The sequence below is a fragment of the Anneissia japonica genome, unplaced genomic scaffold, assembly GCF_011630105.1.
Source record: "Anneissia japonica isolate Jap-2015-1 unplaced genomic scaffold, ASM1163010v1 scaffold3434_len466720_cov178, whole genome shotgun sequence".
Taxonomy (NCBI): Eukaryota; Metazoa; Echinodermata; class Crinoidea; order Comatulida; family Comatulidae; genus Anneissia; species Anneissia japonica.
The window spans coordinates 147,900-166,942 of NW_022718341.1; the positions used below are offsets into that span (position 1 = coordinate 147,900).

The following is a 19,043-nucleotide window of genomic DNA, read 5'->3' on the forward strand; positions in this document are numbered from 1 at the left end:
TAAAAATAGGGACCTCTGGAAGGCCAGAAATGGCACTCTACAACTGTGAAAAACATGTTTTGGCTTGGTGCAGGCCTATTTTTAAATCTTTTTTTTTTGGTACGACAGCCCGACGAGGCTCGGTCGGTGGGGGCGATTGACTCGTCCAACGGGGGCTTAACAATGGGGGATTTAATACAGTGTTCAGAAGTAAAATAGAGAGCTATAAAATGGTAAAAGAATAACTTAAATCTAACATTTCCTTAAGAAGCGTTTAAATATACAGCTATCTAAAAAACAATATTTGACAAATCAGCCTTTTAAAGTTTATGATTTCGGGCATTTCACAGGCAGAAACCATCACCAAATCGTTAAAATTGTTGTTTTAACTTTGAAAATGGGGAAAATAATAGCATAGCATGATGTATAGATATATAAAAGTTAGTTTAGTGCAATAAAATGGATTTTAAAAAATTTGACATTCCAGTATGTTTTGGCCAATATCTCTGAAACAGGATTTGCAACAAGTGACTGGTTTGGCTTGTCTTTGCCACATTTTGAGACTTTGTAAAATATTTTAACTTTAAATAAATGTCTGACTTTTAATATTTTGTCAATAACATGTACATTTATCGCAATACCAATATCCATTATCATTAATATTATCATCAGAATTATCACAACTACTGTAACTTACAATATCTTGTTCATAACTCACCTACTGTGTTCAAACCTTTCTCAATGACAGACGAGAAAGAGTGAACTTTAACCCCATTGTCGAAATCTGTACTTCTTATCTTTTTCAGTTGGTCTTCCATGTAGATAATGTTTGTAACATTAGGGATGTCTTTTTTAATTGCCTGCATGAAAAAAAATACAAAGATGCACAACATTTTTTACAAATGATTTGTAAGCTAGAGATGAGAAGAGGGGAAAATAAATTAAACGCTTAATTCTTTCATCTTGTGCTAGGTACAAATTGGGTATGCATGTTTACTTTTTTATGTATACTTTATGATCAGTGTGAATACCATATGCTGTGATAAAAATTATTATGCTTTTGAAATACCAAGTGACATATGGTACAAATCTCAATCAATGGTATTTGGTGCTGAGAAGATCATTTCGATTGTAATTTTTATTTGTAAAATATAAACACAAATAATGTAAGCATTTATGGCCAAGAAATTTGCCAAAAGATGACACATAAATCAGCAGGGTCAAAACTACCACTGGAAAAAAAACCCAAAAAATGTTCACAAGATGACATCAGTATTTAGGGTGTTCCATCAACTGATGTCAGGATAAAATTACTCTCTTGATTTGAATTTTCTTTTACAAAAAAATTTTGTATTCCCATACATAGTCATGATGTGCCTATATATGGTCATGATGTGATGTCATCATGACCATATTTAGGCATGTCACATGTTTTTGTCAAATATAATTATCTGATAGGACTTGAATTGAGAAATAAGGATTTTAATAGGATTTGAACCCAGGTCTACGGTATCTGAAGGTAAGCACCGTCATCATAGCCACTAACCTACTTGCTGTGTGGTTTTCTCCTGTAAATTTCAAATGCAAGATATTAAGCTATGCTATTTTTCACTTTCAATGTTAATATCTTTTCAAACATATTTTCTGAAGAATACTTAAATAAAATATTCCATTCACAAATATTTGACTTATTATCATTTTAAAATGTAAAACGAAATCTTAACTCCTTGTTGTCACTCATTACTCTCACTCTCTTTACCAATTATTTTCCCATAACTTCTGTAGTAAATATAGGATATGATTCCATAGTGATGGAATGATTCTATTGTGATGGAATAATTTCATGGTTACGGAATGACTCAAATGGACAAAAAAAATCTAGTTTAGAAATGTTGCAGAGGTAGATGTTTCAAGCAAATGCCAGATCAATTGGCCATTTACTATTAATAGTAACCATAATAGAGAACTCAATATTATAATTTCAGTTTGGCATGTATTCAACATTTAAGATGAGATATTAATAGTACTTCATTTAGCAGGCGTATGATTTTGTTTCACTTTCATACATCATCAGAGAATATTTGTTTTTTCTTATCGTACTGTACTCTCTAAAGTATAATGGAAACTAAAAATAAGAATAGAGAATGAATGAGACACCAAACATTAAAGCACTACTCATTAAAACCACCTTTTTTTCAAAGAAAGTATTAAAAAATCATTTTTGCAAATACTATACCCAGCAACTATAAAGTAATTGTGTTGACACATTAATCAAATTTTGCTCTTTATTCAACATTCCCTATTTCGATACATCAAATCATCCATAAATTTGCTATGGTAACCTTCCTATGGTAACATCATCATCACCATCATGATCATGAAAACAAAAGATGTACTATTAATAAATGTTTTCCTTTAAAATCTGTTAATCAGAATTCCCTACTTTTTTACCGAGATTTTAAGTGCAGCAATCAATTTGCATTGATGTCATCACATCACAGGTTGCCATGGTAACTTTCCATAGCAGCATCACCATCACCAAGCATAATGAGATTATATAATGTATACAAAATAATTTGCCATTTAAATATATAAATAAATAATTATATTGTAATTATATGGGCCTGTTTTCACTGCCATACTGTAGGATATTATCATAATCTTGAAAGAACTGTTCCTAGAAATCATTTCGATTTTATGGCAAAATTAATTTGTGCTATGTACCCAAATATGGGCATGGTGATGTCATATTACACCCAAATATGGGTATATCACACTTATTTGTCAAATTTTATAGTGTGGGTATTTCCACCGAAAAGCAAGAAACAGATCTCTTATCATTAGTTAGTAATTGCATTTATCTAGAATAAGAAAACCGCACCACAAGAAATTGTTGTTGACCTACTGGACACAGCATTGCTTCCATGCCTTTTCGGCACAGTAAACTTGACTCTTTTATGGGCCCATTCCCACTGCCACAGGAAATTGTTCTTCGAGAGAACCATTACTAGAAATTGTTTTCCTTTCCAGTAGAAACACACCCTATAAATGCAAGGCTGGACTCCACATAACTAAATTCACTTCACTGAGGAGCAGGAAGCAATGCTTTTTTTTTTTAAATAAAAAGTGCACTGATATGTTACTCAAAGTGAAAGCATATTGTTACGACACTTGACTCAAAATTAATTTAGTAAGTATAGTATAGTGACACTTGACTCAAAATTAAGTTAGTAAGTATAGTATAGTTTCAAAACATTTCTATGGATTGATAATCCCATGTTCAAAATTCCTCAAGGACAAGTGAATGTCGTATGACAACTAATCTAATAGTTGACCTTTTACCTAGGGGACCTGTTGACATTTGTGCATACAAACATGAAGCGAAACAGCAAACATAAATACAGTAAGACCCTGTCGTCCGTGTGGCACCAGTGTGCAAAGGGAGATTTCTACTTGTTAGACAAGCATAGACCCTCTGTTGCCTGATGGCACTTGAGGTTGTCTGACTAAAGATATTTATTTTCCAATCGAAAGTTTTGAAATTGATACAGTATTTCTGACATTATGGTCTAAAAGATCAATTTTTACTATCATAATCATATAACATAAAAAATTATTATTCTTTTGATTCCAACCAGAGGTTTTAATCTGGGTCCTGACTGGAGGCCCTACTGTAAGAGACTCCTGGTTTGGGCCCACTAATGTCACATTTTACAGCCACTGCTGGTTGTTTTCCCGCAAGTCTGAAACTCTACATTTGATTGCTTTAAATTCCATAGGAAATTACCACAAAACAACTGTTTTTATTTGTAATTAATAATTGCTTGTGAACGATACCACTAGTATATTTAATCATTCACATTTTTTTATTTTTTTATAGTCTATAATCTAAATGTTAGTATATTTCTTCTACAACTGAAAGCTTCAAAAACAAAAACAGAAAAAATCCCTGAATTTTGACTCTATTGAACTTATAATATGTGTAAGTAAATGTTACTGTCATTTGGCTAAGTCAGCTTTTAGATGGAGGGATTTGTACAGTACATTAATCAAAAAGCCAAGTGTCAATGCAATGCTTTAAATAAATGTATACAGATTTGAACAAAGAAATCACTGTATTACAAAATAGTAGTGTACAGTACTAAGCCTATATGAGTAAATTTTTAAAGTTACAATTTAACAAGTAATTTTGTAGGCTTTGTATCATATTCCCATGCATTGATATCATATCCAACATTTTCAGATTGATCTTGATTGTTCATATGGTAAACACACCTCGCTAGGGGTCACTGGGGAACAAGTTACAGCAATACGGGGTGAGATGTAACAAAAATACACTACTTGAGGAGAATAAGCCTATTATTTCATAAGTGCGCTCAGGAATTGAGTTATTACAAGAGATGAAATATGGGCTGGTTTATTATATGTCATAAATAAATGATAAAGAGAAATCAACTTCACTGAATGTATGTGGCTACAGGTCTTTGATACAACCAAAATCACTGTACAAAATAATAATCAACAGTGGCCTTTACTCTCTTTAACCTACTGTACCTTCAACACTAAAAACAGATAACAGGATAGTAAACCCACAAAGTCTACTATCAACATAGCACTCTTATCCAGGTCAAAAGAATGAGCATTACCTTCAAACAGGTAAACTTAACCTTTAGCAACTTTTACACAGAACACACCATATCTTCTATATTTGTGGGATATAAACTTGGGATTTAAACCAATTCAAGACCCCACTAATTCAGCAGACCACTTTTTACCAAAATACCAAATAAAAATATTCAATATTTGAACACAAAGCTAATCATCTCATTGGAGACCACACTCAGAGACCACTGCGCAATTTGAAGTCGAAAAAGGTGGTAACAATTTAAACCTAAAGGGCCTAACATTATCTAAATCTGTAGTAAGTTGACAATGTATGAATGTGGCAGGGATAGTATTTTTTTTTTTTTTTTTATGGAAAACTATTGAGCCTTTTTACAAAGTTAATGAAATGCATTCATTATGAACCAATCAAGTAAATTAATTTATTTTAGAACTTGCAGGTAAGGATTTGTATTACAAGGTGAAGGTAGCGAAATGTATACTCCTGACATAGTAGTATACAGAATGCTGTTTGGTCTATTTAATTTAATGAATCAAAATACTATTAAGTTGTATTGTCATGCTATATTAACACTCTAACCGCCAAAGGTTTGAAAAAATAGTATCGGCCACCGCCAGACTTTTTAGCAAATTTTAACACTTTTCCGAAGCTCGTTGAGAGTGTGTATGTCATTAGATTGACACGTAGTGAATACTAGAAGAACTACAAACAATTTAGCTTTACAATGATACCAAACACTTTATTCTAATCACAATCTGTGACCCGTAACAGCAAAATGGAAATTACTCACTTTTGAAGATTTACGCAATTTCACACAACAAAGCTGAGATAATGCGATTTCGTAAAAGTAAATCAATACCACTTTATGCTATGTAAACAAACAAATAGTGAAATACTTACGGTCCAGACTGAATATAGTGTTCAAATTGTTAGTACATGTCTGTAATTACCCCATCTATCGGATTCCGTAAAAAAACCTGAAAAATGGAGATCTTCGTGTTTGGCAGTCAAGCGTTGCGGGGCAGTGTTAATCTAATATTGTTATATTAATAATTACGTAAGTGTGTACCATTAAAGTGTATTTGATGTTGGTGTTTTAGCATAAATTTCTTTTGTTTGATGTCTTGTATTGTTCTCCCATAACAATATAGTTATCCCAACTTGGAATTTTTGTTAATCAATTTTATACATTGTATACAGTATATTTTTGTTATGTTTAAACTGTATCACTTTGAAAAGCAGTGCAATATTACTGAAAGTGCCTACAGTATAAAGAAAGAAAATTAATAAATAAATTCCATTTTTACTGTAGATTCAGATAATTTTGAACAATTCTATGAGTATTTTTATACCAGTAAATGAAATAAAATGAATTGATAAAACATTTAAAACTAAACACTATGTGCATGAAAGCTAGTCATTAAAACTAGTCTTTAAAGTACTTCATGCCATTTTTTTCTATTTTTACTTTTAACATTTATGATGCATTTTGAAAAAAATTTTATAATGCATTTTGAAAAAAATAAATCATATACATTTTTAATTCCCACAAATTTTGTTTTTTCTCGTTCCAAGTTCTACTAAACTAAGCTAGTACATAATTTAACAATTATGCGTTTTTTTCAAAAGTGACAGAATTTTAAATGCATTTTCAAGAGTTACAGTTGATATAACTGACATACAGGAATGCTGCGTATTTACTGAATTGATATTACAGACTGAGAACAAAATGTTTCTGTCAATGACAGTTGTACTTGTAAAAATTAGATTTATATAAAGAGGCTACAGTACTGTGCCTGGTTCTGTACTACTAAACAAAGTGACTTTGATGTGGGTCAGAATGATACACAATCAATACAATCACAATGTGGCAATAATGATATCATGTCTTAACATGATAAAACAGTTTTCAAATACAATGGTGTAGGACACTGGGATCTGCTGTTTTGTCTTAAATTAGTCCTTTTTTTTACATTTTTTTTAAGCTCAAAAATTCATGAAGCACCCTTGAACTCAGACATAGAAAATAATGCAGGTCTCTACTATCTCTACTACAATTACTATAGTACTATTACTTTCCAATATTCCCTTTTCAATGGAAAATTGTGGGAAATTTTGGTCTGGAGGTAGGGTGTGTTTAGACTGTCATTTCAATAGAACTCAAATTCGAATAAACACTGACTAAATTATTTCAAACAAAAAATCAGTATTTAAAGGAAAAAAATAATATGTTTCATTCTAAATTTGTAAGGCAATTGTTTATCTTTAAAGTGTTCATAAATTGTCATTTTAGCCAGCAAACCATGATGGTGAATAATTAATGATTAACAATGAGTGAGTAAACAAATGAAAGAATGAATATAAGTCTATTGAAAGAAGAAATGAATAAATGAATGAATGAGTAGATGAATACTATATGAATAGATGAATGAAAGAATGATTGATTGATTGATTGAATGAATGAAAGAGTGAAAAAAATGAGTAGACGAATACTGTACATGAATAAATGAAAGAATGAATAAATGAGTAGATGAATACTGTATGAATGAATGAATGAATGAATAAATGAATGATTGAATGAAAAAGTGAATAAAATAAGTAGATGAATACTGTATATGAATGAATGAACATATGAATGAATGAATGAATGAATGAATGAATGAATGAATGAATGAAAGAATGAATGAATGAAATAACAAATGTATGAATGAACATATGAATGAATGTATGAATGAATGTATGAATGTATGAGTGAATGAACAAAGGAACAAAAAACAAATCAACAAACTGATTATCTATTATTCACAGTAAAACATACCAGCTCAAATATTCTAGAAGGATACCAACTATCCTTCTAACTATCAAAATATTTTTTTACTGGTAAATTTGTTACTGTTAAAAACAAAAATATTTCATGTGAAAATATAGAATGTTTTGCTGGTATCATGAAAACTAAATTCCAAAACGTGAATGAATTTATAACGATGAACCATGGAATACCAGTAATAATGCATGAATGAGTCTAGTCAAGGTGACTTTGAAGATTTACTATTAAACTCAACAATCAACTCAAGTGTATCAAGACTTCTATTACTGAAAATGTAGATTATTTTGAATGTAGAGTTTAAATTTCAAATGTAATTTCCATATGAAGGACATTTTGCTTTTTATCCCAGGTGCTATTATTAGCAAGTCCAGCATTTCTGCTAAAATAATCATCATTATTATTATTACCATACCAAAATTATCCAAGTAACAATGCTTAGCAGAAAGGCCCATTTATCTGAACTGTCATTTTGTGGTTTTAATTGTGAAGTGTATAAATTTGTATTTCTTTCTAAGGCTCTATAGAAGTGGCAACCTTTTTTTTTTTAATGCATTATAATTCAATTACATGCATTCATGCATTCAAATTCAATTTTTGAAGAAAACATTATCTATATGTCACAACCCGTCCCGCTACTTAATTTTCAAGGCTGGATATTGTATAACAACCTTGGCAAAAAACAGTCAAAAACCACTGAAAATCAGTATCTGCTTTGTGAACCACTAAACGTCACATAAATAAATCCCCTCTGTTAATCTGTCTTGCAGTGCTCAGATTAAGAAATATTGTGTCAGACTGAAAAAGAAAGTCTGTCTCGCAGCTTCATTACGTCACCGCACATGCCTCACGTCAACAAGATATATGAGCAGCATGTACGCCACCACACCACAAAGTACCCACAGAATATATTAACGTAGTCTTATATGCGTCAAAAACATCAGCAAAAATGGCATGTTTTAGAAATCGATTAGGTAAAAATAAACGTACACCTCGACACAAGCATGATATAAGCTAGGCCTAATTATTTCTGCTAGACATAGCTAGGGTAAGGGGGAGAGGGGGTGCGGGCATGTGCCTCCCTGTTTTGCCACAAAATTTTTCAAATTTCAGTGCAAATTAATGTTATGTGCTACTCACTTATCTATTCTAAAACTGTTGTGCCCCCTACCCGTTTGAAAAATTGTGGATCCGCCCATCATCAAACTGCACAATAATTCCTCACAACACAAGGACTATTCAGCAAAGACACTCAAAACATTATCTACAAAGACGTCCTTTATATTAGAAAAATAATAACATGCTAACCATAACATCCGCGATTGCCTCCTCGACTTCCCTTAAATTCAACAATATACATCGCCACATTTCCCCACTCCTCGGCACGGGTACTGTATGCTAGTATCTTATATTAATGTAATTCAGAAATTGAAATACATTACTTGGTAGGCCTATTCTAATATTAGAAATTGAACAAATAGCAATGATTTAATATTATTTTGTATTAACATGTACAGTAATCTTAATTGTTCATTTTTTTTTATATAAGGTGAGACATTTATTATACCTTGTTTATCAAACCCATCGACTGCAAATATTGATGATTTCCAATAAAAATTAAATTTTATTTTTTGGCCAATTAGTGCACCCACCGCTACGGAAGATGGAAATTTCAGGGTTTTTTTACGCCCTCCGCTGCCTTGAAATCTCCAAAAATAAGATGTATATTTCTTCATAATTATATAAATTTGGAACAATAATCATCCCATTTTACATTCACCAACAAAATTTTATTCTTATTTTCTCCTATGCCTGCATGTTATTGGCAAAACTATTTGCTGAATGTGAAAACAAAATTTTGTTTTCATCTTTATTCCGCCCTCCTCCGATGATCTTTAAAAAAATAAGTGCGCTGAACAAGGAATAAAAAAAAAGTCTCGCCTAATAAATGGTTGTACGTCATTTATTTAAAGTACAGTTAGTATATCTAGTACAGCAGGAACGTAGAAAGCAATTGTTCACCTCTGGCTAAATCACCTGGCAACTACAATCATGTGTTGAATTGCGTCATTTGGTAGCTAATTATAGACATAGGTTTTACTTAGCATTAGGGATTAGATGTTTCTCTGCCGATAAGTGTTATTTTTGTTGAAATCCCACAAATATTGGAATAACTGTAATAAATTATAAGTATCTATGCTCTCTGTGTTAAGCTACAAGAAAAAAAAACATGCTTCACAACTGAAGAAGAATCACAAAGGATTACTGACCACCACATATTTGGAAACTATATATTTCAGAGCCCTTTTCTTAATTAACCGTGCTAGCTTAAGTTGTTTTAAGTCAATAAGTCACTTGCCTAGCCGAATTGCGAAAAAAATGCAATACTTTTTTTTTTTAAGTTCTCCAATCTGAAATCTACTATTTGTTTTTCGCAATCAAGCCTAGACAATGGGTGATAACCTATGTTACAATGCAGAAAATGGTCAAGGCTTTTTGTGATGATGAAATTTTATAAGGTATTCTTTTTAGTTTTGAGATGAGGAAGGAAAAGTAAGTGAAGAAAGTAATGACGAAACTACTACTATATTTCTCTTAACAATTTTCAGACATAAAACATAGCAATATAATACCTTACTGTCTGAAAGGATCTGAAAAAGGTCATTTAACAAACACGAATTACAGATGAAAATAGTCATATTATTCATGAAATGAGATTAGATTTAAAGGGTTATTTTTTTTCTAATTACTTGAGTTCTTAGCATTCTATTATCATAAGAAGTGTAGTATTTATTTCAATTATTAAATATTAACAATTTAGTAAGTTATTTTTTTTATCATTATATACTTTATTAATTTTCTAAACTTAATTAGTTGAGTTCTTATCATTCTATTATCATAAGAAGTATATTATCTATTTCAATTAAATATTACCAATATTAAGTCATCTTTTGTTTATTATTATACTTTATTAATATTTATTAACTTTATCGTTATTTTGTTATGCTAAATTATTAGAGGTTTTATTGTGAGAAAAAAAAATCCTGAAGAAATATCTTTTACGGACTACAGGATATTATCCGAGAACCCTAAAATTGGGAAGAAAGCATCTTACTCAGCTACATAAGACATCCACTGCATTAAATGGACCTTTCTGGCATAGTGTAAACTTTACAACTGACCAATAACAGAACCAGGAATATTGCGAATATTCTACAAACATAGATGTGGTCCTACAAATGAACACATGTTTATGTACATACTTTACTGTTTTGTCGGACCTAGCAACCATATCCAAGAAGCAGGACTTGGTGGAATGGTCCATTTAGATGAGGGGTGGGCATAAAAATAGGTTGGAATTGGCCAAAGTGAATTTCTGATTTAACACCAAGGGCTGCACCCAAATTTTGATGGTTCCAGTGTGCTTCCAAAAATCTTTATGCAATGGTAATGGTAATGGTAATGGTGGGATATTTGTAGTGCGCCTTCCACAATAAGATCGTCTCAAGGCGCCGAAAAAAGGTAGGACCAAGAATTTAAAAAATTTAATTATATTATATCTAATATTAAAGAGCCTATATTAATCAGAATATTTTTTTTTAAATTTAATTTATTAAAAGTTAAATAAATATAAATAAATGAATAAAGTAAATAAATAAACAAATAGAAAATAAATAAATAAATAAATAAATAATTGATAAATTAACAGGCAGACCACTGCACTGCTATTATACCTCTTTATTCTGAGTTTTAATATTACATTTTACAGATGATGGGTGTCGGGCCATAAAAAACAAGGTGTTTTCTAGGCAAAGATGGTTGGTGGACCGCACACATACGGTTTTTAATTTGTTTTTACGGGCTGCAAAAAAAAATTTTGGACCACACTTTGCCCACCTGTGATTTAGATGATTGATATCAGAATACTAGCATCGATCTCTCCAAACAAATGAAGCAACAATACACTATAGATTTAATATCAAATATCTCACATCCCACTATAGTCAATACAATAGCAGTTTTTTTAAATGGTACACTTTCGATCTCTCATACTAAACACATTCTGATGAGGTAGGAAAAATCTCAGTAAGTTTGAAGTACCAGTGCACTTGTTTGTTAGTCCCGGGTAGTGCCTGTAAAAATGCTTAGACTAATTTGAAATTAACTTTAGGCTATTTACTCCTATGAATTCTCAGGAGTGGTGTGAAAATTCATGTAACTTAAGGAATGCAAAGAATGTTCACTCAAGAATATGTATCATGTAGGCCTAGATGCATTCACTACGGGGCTTACACACACACGCCCCTAAAATTACTTGGGTCCCCCAGTCATCCCCCACCCCTAAAAAAAAATCACGATTTTCAAGTAGTTGAAAATCACCTTATTTTGCGAATTAGCGGCCCTCAACTGATCATCGCGCCCACACTTCACGTTCGCTCCCCCCCATCAGCCCATCAGCCCCCACCCACCCATTTCAAGACTTCTAGATACGCCACTTGCCTAAAGATGCTTAAGATGTACTATATCATTTAATGTGCAATCACATTAGAAATTTAATGTCATAAAGCAACCACAAGTGCAACTACATTACTACAGTATAATCTCTTGCCCTTCTATCGTATCAAATTTCACAGTTAGTCTCCTTACATGTTTACATTCAGTGCTAACTGAGACTAGTCTGTTATTTTAAAGGGTACTTACAGCTAGTTTTGGTAGAAGACTCGCATTCGTTATCACATGCGTTACTTCTGTTTGGTTAATACCATATGCTATGGCCTTCTCTCCTAATGTTGCATACAAAGTAACAACTGAAAAGAAATTTTAAAAATAAATAAAAATTATTGCCATTTTCAATATCAGTTATGTTTTCTTATAAATAGGCCTATAATATATATCAACTCATTATACATTTCTTTTTTAAATTCATGACCCTTTCAATTAATCATAGCTTATGTTGATTTTAATAAAAAAATTCAATATCAAAATTAAAATTTGATGTATTTAGGACTGCACCTCTCACCATTTATACACACGCTTCAACAATACAGTACACATTATATTCTTAACATACAACATAGATAATTTTAAAATTAACTGAGGAATTCATTTTTTAAATTGAACTTTTTAATGGTTTTACCATACAGTATGGTAATCTTAATCCGGAGTAAGTTAGCATCTGTATTTATATATAAATATAAATAATGGGTACATCCAAAGATATTAAAAACACAAGATAGAACTCGCCAGATAAAAACTGTAATTGCATGCTGGGTATACTATACTAATGTAAGTTTCTTCTCCACTCCACCTGTTTATAGTGCCCCATTAAATGAGGTTCAGTGTTTGGCTGGAGATAAACTTAGGTAAATTGTCTTTATTGGAAAGAGATTGGCAGCACGTACATCTGGAGATGCATAAAGATATGACTTATGTCAGCTCTTCATTTTTGCTAGGCGCGAGACCTATCTTGTGTCTCAATATCTTTGGATAGATACTCTCATCATGTACATTCACCATCTATATTAAATTCTCGCTATTGTACTACCATCACCATAACAATGTACATTATGTTTACTATCAAATTTCACCTCCCAGGATTGTCTCATTGAATTTACTCCCAATTATTTCCTCCAACTGACATACAGCATTGTTCAATTGTTCATAAAATGGAGTTTAAAATCAGCATGGGTCGAAGAGTTCTACAATATGTAAACAAAATGTGTACACAATAGTAAATTTCCCGCTGAGGCAAACATAATGCCATGTTGACAGTTTGCTTGTGTAATGTACAGATTTTTATGGTCATACGAGTTTCAACAATACTATGGTATCCATAGGATCAAAATTAATTTCTTTTCGTTAACACGACTTCCATCACGCATAATCATATGTGGTGAATGCAGGGGGGAGGGGGATGATCCAGACCGTGCGATCGCACCCTCCTAAATTGTATTAAGAAAAATAATGATGAACATAGAGTACCGGTAAGATTTTTAAAGCATGAGTCAGAGTGCAATTTCCGGGTACCTAGAGAAGAGGTCCATATTCTGAAAAAGTTCTCACGTACCCTACTGTACCCCCAAATCCTACATCCACCCCCCCACCCACCAGATCATTATCATCATTATAAATATCCTCATTATCAGTCTCTTTCCACTTCGTAGCCGTCACCGTCGTATTTATCATGACCATCATTCATTATTGTATTTTATTCAAGGCATCAGACCATCTACATCAATTTAATGATTTTCCTTTGACCTTCATTCTGTTCATTATGTTTGCCATCATCATTTATCATCATCGCTGCAATTTCATTTTTCCATTTTTTTTTTTTTTTTTGTTCTCTCGACTTACTTTTCATTGAACATCAACTTTTCATTGTCAACAGTCAAAATCTTAATAAAATTATTTCATTCACAATCACACAATATTAATGTTATCACAAATAATAATTTTCCATAATCATCATTAACCATCATCAGATCTTAAAAATCACCTTCTCCGACACACTTGTCAATGCTACTGTAGTCGATTTGTTGTCAACAGATCTGAATAGTTAAATCAAGTCAGAACTGCTTGAAGTGTTTCCATTACAGTGTGTAGCAATTTTAAGGAACTAGACTTGAATGCGTGCTATTATCACAATTGTTGCTGCGAAGCAGCCAATTCATAATTCTTGACAGCAATTTGAAAGGTCATTGTTTGTCAAAAAACAAGGGCCTAAGATGACTGCAAAGCAGAGTTTCCTTCTTTCGTTCTGCCGGGTAAAATCAATTACTTTAGGCGACGTTTGTAGACTAACCAACACATACCAACGTCCGCATGTCGCGCTAGCCTTATCCTACTCTAGGCCTAGACTAGCTAGGATTGGACTAGCTAGGATGGTATAGGCCTAACCTTGAAGGGACGAAGGTCCCAATGAAAAACAACGTCGCTCCTTGATAGCTAACATTGTCTATTTAACATCACAATAATTCATTATTAGACCTAGTTGTTTTTTGAATTGTACTCCACAAATCTCAGCCGATACCTCGCACAACTCGAGTAACGTCTCGTATCTATTGTCATGACGTCATGGCTCGCTGGCTCACACTGCGATGTCTCGCACTTGTGATCAAATAACACGCTGGCTCACACTTTGGCAACACTCTTTGGCAGTCAACTCGCCCCTAGAAAACCCGCCCTTGGAAACTTGCAACATAAAAAAAATGTACACTTCCTAGACCATGCAGTCTTCAAAATAAAAATTGTAACCTTTGGTAATCAACTACATTTTCCACATACATAGAAATTTTTGAAACTTTATTAAAAAAAACCTAAACCATAATTCACCACTATAGACACTTTTTGACAAAAATGAAAAATTACGACTTTGTTACCCAATGAGAAGTGTTCTAATATAGACAATGAGTCGTGTCTCATATTATTTATTATATTTTTATTATTCATTATTTTCACTTGACTCGCATAAATAATTTTGTTCGAAGAACATTTATATGCAGTTGTACTTCGCAGCACTTCACTTGCAATTTGCAATTTCTAGTTATTAATAATATACCACCACCATTAATTATAGGAAACATATCATCAGAGCTTCCTACCTGGAAAGTTAAACTTGAAACAGGCATTGAGTGCAATTTGAAACTCAGCTCTGGTTTCAGCAAATATCAGAATGTTTTCTTTCGGTTTCATTCCCAGAGCGAGCAAACCCTTCCCAAGATTCTCAGCTTCTTCGTTCACGTCTCTGAACGTCCTCCACTTGTAATCTCCTAAAACAACCTGAAAAGGTGAAAATTTCAAAATAAAAATTTTACAGATGATAATAACAATTAATAATAATAACAATAACAATAATCAATAATAATAATATAATTTATACCGCACTTTTTGCAAAGGGATACAAGGTGCTGGTGGTGATTACCCCTGGTCATCAGATCAATAATCAAACTAGTACAAGGTGCAATCTCCTCCACGCCCTCGGGTGTATTCCTAGTCGTGCTTGCAATTTAATGCCGATACAGACCAACACATTCAATGCCAAATCTCCCTACCTGGTACCCATTTATACACCTGGGTGAAGAGAGACAAACGTAGGTGAAATGCACAGCGAGGGTTAAAACCCCCGACCTCGGGTTGGGAAACCTAAGCGCAACTGCTGCGCCAACCGTTCCCATGAGCATGAGAACACTAACTATGGGGATGGTGCTCCCAATGATGAGCACAACGGATGGCATAAAAAGCACTGCCTTCCTCCACCACCACAACCCAGTTCCATTTTAGGTAGGTTCAAAAAATGAAAGTTTGATTTGTTTATGTTTCTCTTGTCATTCCATATAACAATATTGAATCGATAACAAAAGCAGAGGTACAGTAGAAAGCACTCCATACACAAGGAAGTTATGAAGGCTTGTGATTTAAAATTCTTTAAAGCCTTCTCTCTACAAATTACATTGCTTTATATTAAACACTCTGGGTAGCCAATTAGACCTATGGCATCCAAAGACATATTCTAGTATAATTAATTATTATCTGAATAAATTCATAGCTTCCAAGAATTACTTCATCGTAACTTCCTTTATTGTTGTCCAACGATATTGCTTCAACAATAAAGTTATAATCAAATTAATTATTTTTAAGCACACCGTCATTAACTCTAGGTTTATATTTTTTATTGTTTCCTGAGAATTTGATAACATCGGCTTTTATGTTATTAGATTCATATATCATCCAATTGTAAATTGTCTGTAATGTGTAAGTACTGCATTATGTGAAATTATGAATGTAACATTGTATTTCTTTTTTGTGATCAAAAAGTAGATACTTCCATACTGAAGCAGCAGTATCGTGGACACTGGTAGAGCCTATTATAACTCTATATAATGTATTCAATACTAAATCATATCAGACCAAAAGTCTGGCAGAGAAAAATATGATTCTAGTATGCTTGACTTTACAGACAAATTTATGTATTAATCTAGTAGTAATATATATTATAGCAACTTTGTTATTAGAATTTTTTTACTGGCCTTATCTTGGTATTTTTATAGATTAAAAGAGAAAATAAGAAAGCTTGTATTTATAATTGAAAGAATTCATAAAAAATATAAGGCTTCAAGCACTTATAGTAATACATTAAAACAAACCTTTTTAAATGTTCTACCATCAGCTTGCTTCTCATCTTCCTCTTGTAGTACATCACGTGTTCCCAGACACCTCAAATCCGCAAACTGATCCACGGCTTTGTCGAATAATAAATCCAATGTGTAACAGTTTTCATACATCGTGGTCTTCAGACCGTGCAAGTGAGTGGAGTCACGGTAAGGATCGGATGGATTACCATTCAGGGGTTCACCCTTAATCTGATTCTGCCTCTGTCGCTCCCTCATTGTCAACAGGTAACAGAATGGGTAAGATAGTATGTCGTAAGTCCATACAATGGCTGTCAATATTCCCATAAAAGCACGCACAGGAAGCGTCTCACCTTTTTTGTCTACCATTGTCACGTCCGTATGGTAACCTGTATATTAGATCTGAAAGAAAGATAAAATATTTATGATAATCTTTGTTTTATCAATATAAAATACTGAAGGTATTTGTTCTCTTAAGAGAGAGCGAGAGAGAGAGAGAGAGAGAGAGAGAATAGGCAATTACTGTATTTGGTTTATCATGTAAGTACTCACGAAGTAGACTATCTGAAATATTCTTGAGAAAAATATTTTTTTCAGCAGACTTCATCATTAACAACTACAATATACTTATATTATACAGTTAAAATCAGAAAAAAAATCTAAAAATTGTATGCCATCTTTTATCATCAGATAATTTAATGGTGCAAAGAATATAGAAATTAATTTTTCTAGATGATAATGGCTTTTATGCCACAAACATTGTTTTTTTAAATAATATATTTCATCCTGGTTGCCATATTCTCTTCTAAACTGAGCAGCTGAATAATAACAATACTATCAACATGTTTTTAGTTCCCTATTAGGCCATGTCAAATAAAATAATTGGTTAGCATCCCCTCCCTACCATCAGAGAGGTAGGGAGGCAAGGTAGTACAAGACACTCACAAACTCCATTTTATATCTAGGTTTGCTTACCACCAGACCACTTGCAGTTTTATGCTCTACTGTTGTTCTATGCTGTAGCCACATGGCATCTATTGATTATATACGGATTTCATTATGACTGTTATTCCAGGGAGATATCAAACATCTCCCTGGTTATTCATAGGTAAAGTTTCTGCTTGTTCTAGATGAATTATATAATTTCTTATATGCAATTTTGGTCTCTGTTGCTTTCTCTTTTTTTTTCACTGTTTTTCCTTGTGACACTCTTTTTTTTTTCATGTTTGACGAGAGAAAAAAAAAACCTCCCTACCAGGACCCTACCATGAAAATTGGTAACATATTACAGGATGCTAACCAATTTTTATATTTTATATGGCCTTATTATAACAACAGTAATGTTTACAGTAGCCAAATACTACACATACCAATCCTTAATAACTAATAATCAAAATATAAAAAGTTGGCTGCATGATTGTTTGTTTAAATGCTTTGACCTTTCAACCGCATAATGTGAACTACATGACTGGTATGGTAAAAAAACTTTGAAACTTAATCATAATTTTTTAATTGAATAATTTATAGTTAGCAATTAAAATTTAATTTCTTAAAACACTGACAAATTTAGATTAATCCGAATAAAATGCAAAATTCATTGAACAGGTAAATTGATTTTCCATCTTCCAATTCTTCTTAACATGTTCAGTCTTGCGACATTACGCTTTCCACAATTTGTTTCTTTTCAAGGCAGGATGATTTGTTTTGTGTTTACATGTCCTCCAGGTCTTTTTCCCCAGCCTATAATAATATTCAAAGTCTAGGCCTTATAAAATAATATTATTAAAAATTGATAGAAGATTTTAAATATTTAAAAAAAATAACAATTTATCTAGGCCTATGACCTAGGCAAAATCTTTAACGATTATATAAAACAATTAATAATTATCTTATTTTATTAAATTTTATCATGGCATCGTTATTGTCGTTCAGGAGGAGGAGCAGGAGGAAGAAAAAGTGTAACCAAACAACATGTCTGTGATTAATGAACGTCACATGATGCTCATCATGCAGCTATTTATTTAGGCTAGGCTAGCCTAGCTAGGTAGTACTATATTACTCTGTTTGATGTCAAAGGTTTCAGTTTGTTCAGCCTACAATAGGATCTAAGAAATCATAAAATAAAGTGTAACTCACAACTGCAAAAACCTACAAAACGGCACAAAATACACCACCAACAACGCTCTGCATGTGTTCTTTAGCAATTCTTCAGTAACTGATCAACCAAATACTATCGTTCGATGACTGGATACGCATGTGTACACAAACCGCGCACACCCCTTCTTTTACCAATCAGGTTCAACATTAAAGCATTACAGGCAGTCACTGTATACCAAAGATACTAGAAATACAAGATAGAGTTCTCCACACAAAAAAAGTGTTCCACCGAAATGCATGGTGGGAATACGAAAAATTGGACGCCCCCTACAGCTGGATCTAAAAAAACTTGTGCCAAACTTTCGTTACCAAGTCGTCGCGTATTTTATTA

The 19,043-nt window shown here is 32.6% G+C and overlaps 1 protein-coding gene across 1 annotated transcript in view; it reads right to left on the reverse strand.

Annotated features, from left to right (window-relative positions):
- Window positions 1–18,848, reverse strand: part of LOC117110530 (long-chain-fatty-acid--CoA ligase 4-like) — a 38,818-nt gene extending 19,970 nt beyond the window's left edge. The window contains exons 1-5 of the mRNA XM_033253277.1: window positions 18,692–18,848; window positions 16,571–16,957; window positions 15,029–15,206; window positions 12,129–12,235; window positions 698–839 (exon numbers count right to left, since the gene is read on the reverse strand). Coding sequence (XP_033109168.1) covers window positions 698–839; window positions 12,129–12,235; window positions 15,029–15,206; window positions 16,571–16,924 — 781 coding nt within the window. The 5' untranslated portion in view covers window positions 16,925–16,957; window positions 18,692–18,848. The remainder of the gene's footprint in view (window positions 1–697; window positions 840–12,128; window positions 12,236–15,028; window positions 15,207–16,570; window positions 16,958–18,691) is intronic.
- Window positions 18,849–19,043: the final 195 nt, after the last annotated feature.